The sequence below is a fragment of the Protopterus annectens genome, chromosome 8.part0 (genome assembly GCF_019279795.1).
Source record: "Protopterus annectens isolate FY-2018-M chromosome 8.part0, PAN1.0, whole genome shotgun sequence".
NCBI classification, from domain to species: domain Eukaryota; kingdom Metazoa; phylum Chordata; order Ceratodontiformes; family Protopteridae; genus Protopterus; species Protopterus annectens.
Window position 1 is genome coordinate 1,908,212,553 of NC_056741.1, and position 13,345 is coordinate 1,908,225,897.

The window sequence follows — 13,345 nt, forward strand, 5'->3', positions numbered from 1 at the left end:
TGTCTCCAGACTGAAATAGTTGGGCAAATGTTCATGGGGCACTGATAAGGTTTCTCAGTGAATGGCCCATGGAAACCTTAATTTTGTGTACTGCCTCTGCCTCTGGGTGAAGTCCAGTCAGGTAGCCACCCTCTGCCTTGGGAAGTTCTGTGTCCAGGAGTATCCTGGTGAAAACCTTGAGATTTTTGAACCACATTTTCCTACCTCATCTTTGATTGCTGGAAAAGACTGTTAGGGAGTAGAAAAGCAATTCCAATTTCCCTGTTGCAGACAAGGACTTACCATCCAGTTCATTCCTGGTAGGCTTTTCTTTCACTTTTGGTCGAAATAACATAAAACTATCATAGGAAGCATTTATGAAGGATGTCTTAAAGCTTTTCATAAAGTCGCACAGCCGCATAGTAATACCTGTGTTGACTGCCCTTAATGTACCATTTGCTGCATTAGATAACAGTTTCATTAGAGGAGGATTACAGGGTAAGCATTTGGATGTCCATTGTTTTCTGGACATCCATAGCTAAGTTACACAAGAGAAACTTGGAAAGACCCTTGATCAAGTTACTTTGGAAATGTGTCAGGTGTGCTGGATACTTCAGTGCTCAGTGTGCAAACATTTCTGAAGAATATGCCCATTTCCCTACTTCAATGCCCTTGACTCCCTGTTCAGGAGATGGACAGAAGAACTTTCTTAGGACAGTTCCTTTTTTTGTGGCTGCTGCTATCACCATGGTCTCTAGCGGGGGACCCCTGGACCAATGTTTTCTATCTTTGGGGGCAACTAAAATCTTGTCCACATATACCCTTTATGAATGTGCATATGTGTGCATATTTATATTCATAGAATGCAAATAAAAATTCATGATCAAACTGAACAGTGGTATTAGATGGTTTGTGTATTTTTCCACTTTAAAAATGTCAAAAGCAAGCAGAATAATGTCTGTATTCTTGTACTAAAACATCATAAGGTACATGTCCTGAACAATTTTTGTATCATCTTTCCAAGACTACACAATACAAAGCATGTGAAGTCATGCATTATATGCATCTAACTCAGTGGAAAGTGAAAAAGGAAGGGAGCATGCAGGTTTCTTGTTTTTTACCATTCAGTTAACATGCACTAAGAACTGATCTTTTCTGTGAAACAAAATAAAAATATTCATAATGGCCACAGCCCTCAAATTCAGTGATCAGTCATTCATACATATTTCTTTCTGCCATGAAATACAGGACATTGCCTTCACTGTTATGTAAGGACATTTAGCCATTGGTATTGTGAAGGATCATACCTCGTTCGAAAGACATGCGTGAATGGACATGCCTTCGTTGAAGGTTGGGTGTCGGGCTGGCAACTCTGCACCATAAAAATCTGCTGCCAATCATTAGCGGACCGGAGTTCTGCTGTGGCGACCCCTAACCGGGAAAAGCCGAGAAGACAAACAACAACAACATTGTGAAAGATCATACCTCTCAACGTCTTAGTGCACAAAATCTGAACAAAGCTTGACAAAACAGGGAAAAAAGGCCCAAAATAGGACATATTTTAAATATTGCTCTTATAAACTTAGGAAGTTGCTGGAGTAACAGGGTTTGCTTTAACATACGTTTTCTGAAGGATTTGAAGTCTGAAACTCAAATTTAAGTCGTTATTTAGTGACTTCAGTCCTCAGATCATCCCAATGATTTGTTAGAAAACCACAAATTGTATGAGAAACAGACCAAAAATATGAGTCCAAAATCTGGGCATTCTGCGAAAATCTGGACAGTTGAGAGGTATGTGTGAGATACTGTACCTGTCAATGTTGTTCTTGTTTTATTGGAGCTTTTCTCCCTTGGCCTCCGCTGAAAATGGGCTCACACCCAGATGGACTATGCCGGTCAACAAATGTAAGCAAGCAGTGTAGTGTCTTGCACAATTCTAGCACATGTGACAGATCTGTTAAAAGTTTGCTAATCCATGAGTATACTACAGAATTGCATTTATCACATTTTACCTAAAACTTTATTTTTAAGACTACTAGAAATTCTAAAAATTCCACCACTGTTACTAAGTTTCTTGTTATTGCAAAAAGAAAATGTCAACACGGACATATGTACTGCGGAATATATTGCATTGTGGACAGAACCAGGTTAGGTAGAATATGGTGCCACTTATAACAAAAATGCCTACATTTTTGTTTATTCATTTTTTAATTTCTTCTTGATAAAAAAATGTTCAGTAATTATCCTATCAGAGTACATACTTTGTCAAGGCTTATTACAATGCAGTTCTAGGTTGAAATAATATAATACAAAGCACACTGACAGAATCTTATTTTATATCATGGCCATTAAATATAAATGTTTCACCAAAGAAACACTGCTGATGTTTCACATACAAATACATATGAACAAACAAGTATTGCTAACAAACAAAGTTAAGGCAGAATAAAATTTACCATAGAAATAAATGATGATTTAGAGACATTCCAAGAATACTTACACTAACTTCTTTAAAAATGGCATACTGTGGACTCCGCTGACCAAAGCAGCAAGCTGAGCTTCATCAAGCTGTAGTGAACTGAGGCTACAAGACAATAATCATATTTAATGAATGTGCCATTTTGTAAATTTATGTCCAATGCAGTTATCAATGTACATTATGTCAATTTCTGTACTTAAACCGGGCAAATGGATTCATTCTCCAGACCAGATTTTTGTTATATTTTATGTATTATGATTACACCTAACCACATTCTACATGAAAATAAAGCAACAGTTTATTATCATTATGTTTTATTTTGGCCAGTGTCACACATGGTTTGTTTACAGGTACAGAAAAAGTACAGCTGTGTAAGTAACAGTACAGTTGCAGTAGCCATGAAAAATTATAACAAAGGGTCTAGTATCATACCTGTCAAAATTTGCACATATATAAATTCATGCCCGGGGGTGGGGGTGGGAGCATAAATATGCAAAAGGCACCTCTTGCCAGGTACAATAACCACTCTGTACTCTAAACCTCTTAGTTAAAGAAATGGGCAAACAGACTCAAAATCAGGGGCAAATATTAAGTACTGATCTAATATACTTAGGATGTTGCCAGTATAAAATGGTTTGCATTAGCAAACATTTTTTGAAGAATGCGAAACATGAGACTCACATCTCTGCAATCCACAAAACCTTTCCCAAAAACACAAACTATATGAGCAACAGATCAAAAATATGAGAATTTTTTCCAAAAACACAAGCTGTATGAGCAACAGACTGAAAATATAAGGAAAAAAAACAGGTGCATTTGAAAGCTGTGCCTTCTGCACACACTTGTGCATTCAAACACACAGATATGCTGTCATTGTCAATAGTCCATTCCTGATGGGCACCATCACTAAGGTCTCCATGCCATGTCTAAAACCAGCCACTGACATGAAGAAAGGCACTAAAGGTACTCTACTTGTGTCTCTGTTAAATATGTAACTGCCTGTTTCAGCATATTAAACCTGTATCGGCCTGCTACTCCCCTGTGCTCCTGATCGCAACATTACTAGTCTCAGGTGCTTTGGTCATGCAAGCACCTATTCTTGGCTGCAGGAAGAAAAAACAACATAATGTGTTTAGCGTGTTATGTCCTGTGCTTTTTCAGAATGCAGTTGGGAGTAAGTTATGGAGAAATGAGTAGAAATGTGACAGCACTGTCAACCATCTAAACTGACTTCTGATGCTGAAAAGGTCATCAGAAAGGATGGTTGACAAGAACACATACCTATATGGCTGATGGAGGTGTGACTGTGTGAGGAAATATCACTATTACCATAAATGAGTAGAAGGATCATGATGCAAGGCTGCAGGCTGGTGTTGCTTGGCAACTGGATAGGTATAAGTACAATAGACAGGTAAAGTAATTTAATACATTTTTTTTTCTTTTGTAGGAGTTCCCTGTACAATATGCGCAGGTGGCATGCAGTCATCAAGGTATATGTTCATATAACATTGTACCCCAGACATTGTGACATATGCCTGTACTCCTAGCTGGTTGGGAGGCAAAGGCTGTTGATCAAGCAAGACAATGGGTGACAGTCCATAGAAAGAAAAGGATGATGGATGTGCCTGGGCTGCCACCTTAAACACAGGAGTCCAACTTTGTCTCTGTGCTCTGGTTCCCACTGGATAACAGCAGTGTAGCTGTAATTGGATCTCATCTACAGGTGTTCATGTGCCATTAGCTCAGGGTTCACCTGCTTGCTGCCACTTGCTTGTAATGGTAAATGCTCAATCTCCCAGCAGCCTGATCCTACAACAGCCATATGTCTGCTCAGATCTCTGTAGGTTCACAGGTGAATACTAGGCTACCTACCCTGAAGAGACATTTTAAGCCTAGCCCTGTTATCCCATTAACTGTTCAAATTACCCTTACTGTGATTTTTATTCATATACTTCCCATTTGTAAAGGAATGTTTCTGGACTCATACCGTTGAGTAATGAAAGGGGACTCTGCTGCAGGATAGGGCATTTACATCTGACATGTGTCCTTCAGTAGCACGGGGGAAGTCCTGGGGTAAATTTCCTTACTCCTTTCCATTGATTTTAAGTTGTATTTGAGTTGGAGCAAGGACGAGCTTTGTTTGACATGGACGTGGAGTCTGTTCCAGAATAGTGGTATTCTCTGGGATATCTACCTGTTCCTAATTATGAAGGTCCAGCTCATTACCTAACCCAAATCTTGAATCACACTCCCTAAACCTTAAAGTCTCACTCACTCCTTGACCCTAATCCCATAAAATGGGGTCTAAACCTAAAACTTCCAGTTCTGCCCTAACTCTAATCTCAGACTTTACTCCCTAAATATAAAACTCCCAACCACTCTCTATCCCATTCCCAAACCCTTCTCCTTAACCCTATCCTGAATACATCCAGTCACTTCTTAATTCGAATTTCAGACCTTGGTCCTTAGACCTAAAACTCCTACTTATTTTCTAATACTAACCGCAGACCCCATTCCAACCTTAACTCTGAAACTCTCAGCCATTCCCTAACACTAATCCCAAATTTTGCTCTCTAATCCTAACTTTAAAACTCCCATTTGCTTCCGGTTACTCCCCATGGCTAATGTACTTTTCCTGAACTCCCTAATGCTTGAATGCAATTAACTATTAAAGCGGCATCACATGCTAGCTGACTGGGCAAATGAGCACTTGACTGTGAGATTGTGGTTTACAAGCAGCGGGGGTTTGACCAAGGGAATTATAACTACCACAGACTTCTAAAATCAACAGTGTCTTGGCTTCCCAGAATCATCTGAATTTGGGATGCTACAATCTGCCTGTCACCAGCATGGAAATCTATTTGCATGCAGGTCACTAAAATCCAGCATGACAAATGCTGGTGTCTGTACCTAAGATGCTACATGCAGAAAACAATTACTGTGTTTGCTGTTCATGTGAGTAATTACTTATTCCACAAGATATAAGACATTTGGATACTTGCCAGTGCAGGACAAGCCATAATGTGCAGATCTGCATGCATATTAAATGCACAACAGATGCTTACATGAGGTTATAAAGACAACCCTCTATCATTCTATTCTACAATTTTTGATTAATCACCTCCATATGCATAGATCCACACAGATGAAGACATACATACCATTGCTAGAATAATAACCACCGTGAAATTACATAATTCAGTAAAAGAACATAGTTTTCATTTACAGTTCTTTTTGGTGCAAAGTGTCTATTTTCCTGTTTTCAGCTAGCCTTGCCATTTTGCAGATGCCACATAACTGTTAATATGTAGTAGAAACATGTAAATATATATTTTTCATGCCGATTTCAGTGGTCATCTTAATAACACTGACAGCACAGGATACACTCCTTTGTCCTCTCTTGTTACTCTGAAATGCCATTTAGTCAAAATGATGGATTTCCCAGTAAAAACATATGTTTGCAAGAGTTAGTGGGCTGTGCACTGGAAAACTGATGCTTTTGAAATGTTATGTTGGAGAAGTCTTCTGAGAATTCCATGAACTTCAATAAAAGATCAAGAAAATAAATACATACTGTTAAATGAAAAGTCCAATAGTACTTCAATTAAATAAATCAAGTAGATCTGTAGGATTTTTGACTTAATCCCAAATGATAACCATCCTAGGACATACTAGTAGTAGCCAGGCAGCAGCCATTCAGGCAACGTCCCTCTTTTCATCATTCTTGACAAACTAATTCTTTCTTTTCGGTAAGTACTGCATGATTTGCTTCTAATTGAGAATATCTGCCTAAATACTTCATCAATAAATTATCAGGGTCTACTTATTAGTTTCCCCTCAACTGTTTGGCTGTGCCTTGTACAGAGGCAGACACCTTGAGCTGACATGTTTCCTGTAAGAGCACCAATGATATTTCACCAATACCTAGCTGCACACAGGACGAGTTTGTAGTGACAAGTACTGTCTCTAGAGTTGCAAACCAGATGTTCTTGACATTACTTCATATTTTCACTCCAAGTGTCCAATCAATGAAAAAGGCTCCATTGCCCTGGATATGAACTTTCCCACTATCTTCGCTGCCATCTTGGTGGTATATGGGCATCCTGAGAAATGTAGAAATTATCTCATGTTTACTGTCAACCAGTTAATTCTCAAGCAATTTGATATGGTATGTGATAGATGTATTTACACAATGTCACTGGAGGCAAAGCTCTCGCCTAAAAGCAATCCAAATATTTATTTATTGTATTTAATTATATTACATTTGTTGACCAGGCTAAAAGCAGCGGTTGTACAGCGGTAACGTTGTTGCTTCACAGCAAGAGGTTCTCCTGTTCGATTCTTGGCTGGAGTGCCTTCTGTGTGGAGTCTGCATGTCCTCCCCGTGGTCGAGTGGCCTCCGAAAGACATGCGTGAATGGGCGTGCCCTCGCTGAAGGTTTGGGGTTGGGCTGGTAACTCGACACCATAAAAATCTACTGCCAATCATTAGCGGACTGGAGTTCCGCTGTGGCGACCCCTAACTGGGAAAAGCCGAAAAGACAAACATTTGTTGACTGAGCTAGTCCAACTAGATATATGTCCATTTTCAGCAGAGGCCCGGGGAGAAAAGCTCCAACCAAAGACATGACAGCTAATTACATTTCATTACAGTTATACATGAAAGTACATAATAGGTCATTGCTTTTCTTTACATTTATACATGAAAGATACATCTAGAGAATTCATTTGAATAATACAACAGGTAAATCATATAGAGTGACATACGTTTGACATGTTAATGCACACTCTGTTAATGGGCTAACAGTGACATTCATACTTAGTACAGTAAAGAGTTTCATTTTAACTAGAGATAAAGGAAGGGGTTAGTCAGGATAAGTACAGGGGCATAACCAAGGTGCATTGAGGTATTGTTTCAGTTTGTTTTTGAATAGTGTTATTGAGGAAACCAAAGTAATATCAGAAGGCAGGGAGTTCCAGGTTTTGCCACCAGAGTTAGAGAACAAGGAGTCACCAGCTATGTTGTTGGTTTTGACTATTTGTACTAGCAGTCTGTTGGATGAGTGGAGGGACTTAAGGTTACTGTATGGAGTGATAAGGTTATTAAGTATGGGAGTGTTGTCAGGTTGATACAGAATCTTATGTGCAGTTATTATTTGGTTGTATTGGAATTGGTTAGGCAATTCTAAGCATCCTAGTTGAACCACGTTATGACAGTGGTGGGTTCTGTATGTAGCTCCAGTGGCTAATCTGGCAATGTTATTATAGGAGTTTGCCAATTTGTTCAGGTCATTTTTACTCAGGTTTGTAAATATGAGGGAGGCGTAAAGGAGAGTAGAGAGTAAGTGGGTACAGGCAATAGTAGTTCTAGCTGATGGGGTAAGGAAGAGCTTAATCCCATATAGGGAGCGAAGTTTTTTGTTGACTGCTTTTATAGTATTGTTAATATGCACATCAAACTTAAGGTTGTTATCAATTAATACCCCTAGTAGTTTGGTAGAGGTATCAAGAGATATGATGGTGCTGTTGTTTGATTTAACAGTAAAGGTAAGTGGGGAGGATCTACGGGTTGGAGAGAATAGTAATAGTTTTGTTTTCTTAGTATTCAACACGAGGCGATGGTTAGGAAGCCAATTTTCAACTATGTTAAACACATTTTGGTTTAGACTCTGTAGATCAGAGGAGGAAGTGGCTGCACATATTACTGTGGAATTGTCTACATACTGAATACAGGTAGCTTGTGGAATGACTGAATGCATGTCATTAATAAAAACAGAAAATAAGAGAGGTCCTAATATGGAACTTTGTGGAACACCAAGGGTAGATAAGCTGTTTTCCCATAGTACAGCCTGCTGTCTAGTATTTAAGTAAGATTGGAAACATTGTATAGCCAGCTTATCTAGAGTAAAGGATTTGAGTATGTTTATGAGTAGATGATGGTTTACCATGTCGAAGGCTTTAGAGAGATCAATAAAGAGGGCTGAGAAAAGACTGTTATTATTGTGATTTTTGTTAATGGTATCAGAGAAAGATAGGAGGGCAGAGGTGGTGCTCTGAAATGGTCTAAAACCATGTTGAGAGTTGGCTAGTAGGTTGTTTAGGATAAGATAGTTTATCAGTTGTCTATGTACACATTTCTCCATGATTTTTGCCAGGGGTAATAATATAGCTATGGGTCTATAATTTGATAATTCATTGGAGTTGCCACCTTTATGCAGAGAGATAATATGAGACATCTTCCAGATGGAGGGGATGGAACCTTCAGTTATAGTTCTATTAATCAGGATGGAGATGGGATAGGCTAAGGATGATGCCACAGTACGAACAAAAGATGACCGACTTTAATAATTGGATTAGTTTCTGGTGTCATTCTAAGGAGGTGCAATATTTGTCAACATGGAAGGAGATAGTCAACTGACCATGCTGCTTTGCCAGGGATGGTCTGCACCTCCCCCCTCTAGACTTCCCCCAAAGTGCTTTCTTAGGCAATGCTAAACAGAAAGTACTTCCAACATAGCAAATCCAAACCACGAAAATCTAAAGATGTTACTGATCAAGGCTATGGGTCTAAATAAAAAACTCCACTCCCTAGAAGCGCTCTTCACCATAGAGAATACTAATGTCTGTGCCATCACTGAGACATGGTTTAAAGCTGCAGAGAGTACACTAACTGTGCCTAGTTATAATGCTTTCCACACATTTAGACCAGCTACTATACAGACAGGGACTAAAGGTAGAGGTGTCTTGATTTATACCAGAGATAAATATACCTAAAGGCTGGTCAAATAAGACAATGCATTTGAGCTTCTCCAAGTTTAAATCACCATAGGCAAAATCCAATACTACTTCCTTGCAAGTTATAGGTCCCACTCTATGACCCAGGAAACCCATACCATGTATTTAAACTTATTGGAAACACTCACCATCCAACTCAATACTATATTCATGGGTGACTTTAATTACCCCACTATTAATTGGGAATCATATATGACACAAAACATACAGGCACAGAAATTTCTGGATTTTGTAAACACAGTCTCTGGACCAGACTATCAGTACTGGATCTGGTCTTCACTAATATGGGAGAGTGCTGCACACCCCCTAGTATAATGTCTTCTCTGGTAAGGTCAGACCACAAAATGGTCTCCTTCAAAGTAAAAATAAAACCTGGAACCTCATCTAACCATGGAATTTTCAGGAACTACTCTAAGGCTAACTTGCTACTATTAATTGATAAACTGGCAAAAATTTCAAGTCCCCATAAACCCTGAGAACAGTGCTGCATATACAGAATCCCTATACAAGCATGCTAATAGTTGCATAGAAGCAGCTGGACCCACCAGGAAAAAGTACAGAACTAACTCATAAAGCAAGCCACTCTTGTAGAATCACATCATCAACAGGATGTATAACAGAAGGAAGAAAAACACAGCAAAAATTAGGAGGTGCAACACCCAACAGTTTAAAAGCACTCTCATCAAACTAAAACAACTCAGAGGACAGTATCTGTCTGCCTGGGATGACATGATCGACAGACCACAATGCTTTGCCAGAGATGATCTGCACCTGTCGCCCCTGGGATTCAGGTTACTGGCTAAGGCTCTTGCCACCCCTGTAGTGCCTTTTTTAGGCAAAGTTCAGAGGACAAAACCATCACCGTAACAGGTACAAGCATGCAAAATCTGAAGGTAATGCTACTCAATACTACAAGTCTAAACCTCAAAATACACTCTCTCAAGGCACTCCTAAAAATGGCGAACATTGATATCTGTGCAGTAACTGAGACCTAGTTCAAGGCTCCAGAGAGCACCCCTGCAATACCAGGCTACAACTCTTCCACACTTTTCGGCCATCAAACCAGGATCGAAACACTAAAGGTGGAGGAGTGTCCATATTCACCAAGGATATTCACACCACCAGGTTAGTTGCCCAACACAATGAGTCTGAAATTCTCCAGGTGCAACAAACAAGGTAAGACTGCAATCCAAATTGTAGCTTGCTACAGATCCCCCACCATGCCCCAAGATTCTCACTACACCTTTCTAAACATACTGGAAAATATTAATATAGAACCAAACACCCTAATACTGGGTGATTTCAACTACCCTGCCATTAACTGGGAAAACTACTTGTGTACCAACACCTTTGACCAACGGTTCTTGGAATTCATAAATTCCAATGCCCTGGATCAACTAATCCATAGTCCCACCAGGGGCTCTAATATCCTAGACCTGGTCATTACCAACATGGAAAATCGATGCTCCACACCTATGGTCACCCCCTTGTTGGTCAGGTCAGACCATAAGCTAATCACCCTTAACATCCATATCCCACCCTCACCCCCCAGTAAGGAAATCTCCATAAAAAACTTCTCCAAAGTCAACTTCATGCTGCTCAAGTCAGACGTTACAAACTTCATGACACCCATGCAGATGGGAACTGAAAGTTCGACTGCTGAGTCCTACACTAAGGTACTGTACGAGTACATCCACTCATGCATGAATCATGCTATCCCAAATAGAACCAAGACAACAAACTTTACAACAAAAGGAAGAAACTGTGCAGAAAAGAGGAAAATCCCAGGATGCAAAAAACTCCCTTACCAGCCTCAGTGAGAAGCTGAGATCCCTCATAAAATTCTCCAAAGCTAGTTACGAAAATAAAATTGCCAAAGATTCCAAAGACAACCACAAGGCATTATATAACTATGTCAAGAATCTAAATGGCAATGCTCAGATCTGCTCTGAGCTACAACAGAATGGCATTAAATATACTGATCCCAAGGATATTTCCAATATCCTGGCAGATTGATTCAGTGCCAGCTTCACCTCCTCTCACCCCCTAAATGGCCCATCTCAATACCAGAAGATTGCCAAATTCCAGTAATAACGGCCACACAGGTAAAAAATGCACTCTCCAAAGCTAAGAATACATCATCCATGGGACCAGATGCCATCCTGGGCTGTGTACTACATGAACTACAAAATGAACTCGCACCTCACCTAAGTGTCATGTTTAATCATACCCTCACCTCAGGCTTTGTGCCCACTGAATGGCGCACAGCTACAGTTATCCCACTCCACAAGGGGGGATCCACCTTGGATCCCAGGAATTACCGCCCCATCAGTCTGATGAGCCTGATCTGCAAGGCCATGGAACGTATTATCACGGAACTTATAAAGAAAGACATTGGCAACATTAAAACACTAGACCCCACACAGTTTGGGTTCGTGAAGGGCCGCTCTTGTCTCCTGAACCTGAGTGACTTCTTCGAATCAGTCCCCACAGCCGTGGATGAGGGTAAGGCAGTCCACACAGCCTATCTGGACCTTGCCAAGGCCTTTGACACCACCCCCCACATTGGAATCATAGATAAACTTACTAAGCTGGGCATTAATCCCTACGTAACTCGATGGATTGCCAACTGGCTTACTGACAGAACCCACACTGAAAAAGTAGCTGATTCCAAATCCATCTCCAGACAAGTGACATGTGGAGTACCTCAGGGTTCATTCCTGGGACCTCTCTTGTTTGGCATCTACTTCTCTGAAGTACAGGCCAAAACTAATGGACTCTGGCTAACAAAGTTTGCAGATGACTGCAAACTGGGAGCCATTATTGAATCCCCAAATTATGTGGATACTCTACAAAAGTGCCTTACAGAAACAGATGCTTGGTGCCAGAGCCATGGGCTCAAGCTCAATGCCAAGAAATGTATAGTTATCCCCTTTGGGAAAAAACATGTACCCATGAATTATCACATAGGTGGCAGTACACTAAACACTGAAAGTGTGATAAGAGACTTAGGAACACTGGTGGACAGTGGTCTCAACTTCAATAACCACATCACCACAACAGTCAAGAAATCTTTCTATGTGGCACACCTCATCACTAAGGGCATTTCATCAAGAAAAAAGGAGGTCATTGTCCCACTGTACTCATCCCTCATTAAACCCATTATAGAATACAATGCCCCATTTGATATGTACCTCTCAAGACCTCTGCAACAACTGGAAAGGCTGCAGAAATACCTCACTAAAAAAATCACAGGCCTAAAGCAGATGCCCTATGCTGACCACCTCAAAAAACTCCAGCTATACTCTGTCGCATATCGTCTACTCCGTGGTGATCTCTGCTTAACACACAAGGCCATGTCAAACCCAGAGCTGTTGGACATGCTACACTTAAAGAAGTCCCAATCCCTCAGAAACACACGCTCCAAGGATCTAAACCTTGTCATCGCAATAAACAAAACATGCTGAAGGGATAGGTTCCTGACCCAGAGACTCCCCAGACTCTGGAATAGACTGCCCATACATGTCAAGCAGAGCACCTCTTTGGCCCTCTTCAAAAGGAACCTTGATAACTGGATGGGAGAAAAGAAATTCACCCTGGGGATCACGTCAGCTGTCCTGCTAAACAGGGGTCCAGGAAAGTAAATAGTGTGGGAAGAAATAGCCAGGGAACTGTTATGGCTAGGCTTGTATAGGCCCTAGGGCTGATAGCCTAGTACCAACCTATGAATAAAGTCTACCAAGGTAAATTTTCTGCTTCCCAGGCCAAGGACAACCACCAGGCATTCTTTAGCTATGTCTGCAAGCTGAAAAGCAATACACAATTTTGCCAGGGATGGTCTGCACCTCTCCCCTCTAGGCTTCCCCCAAAGTGCTTTTTTAGGCAATGCTAAACAGAAAGTACTTCCAACATAGCAAATCCAAACCACGAAAATCTAAAGATGTTACTGATCAAGGCTAGGGGTCTAAATAAAAAACTCCACTCCCTAGAAGCTCTCTTCACCCTAGAGAATACTAATGTCTGTGCCATCACTGAGACATGGTTTAAAGCTGCAGAGAGTACACTAACTGCGCCTAGTTATAATGCTTTCCAC

At 40.5% G+C, this 13,345-nt stretch overlaps 1 protein-coding gene across 2 annotated transcripts in view; it reads right to left on the reverse strand.

Moving 5' to 3' along the window:
- LOC122809712 (protein NLRC5-like) overlaps positions 1–13,345 on the reverse strand; it is a 1,339,659-nt gene that overhangs the window by 517,506 nt on the left and 808,808 nt on the right. For both annotated transcript variants that reach the window (XM_044081407.1, XR_006365941.1), the window contains exon 23: positions 2,480–2,563. In XM_044081407.1, coding sequence (XP_043937342.1) covers positions 2,480–2,563 — 84 coding nt within the window. The remainder of the gene's footprint in view (positions 1–2,479; positions 2,564–13,345) is intronic.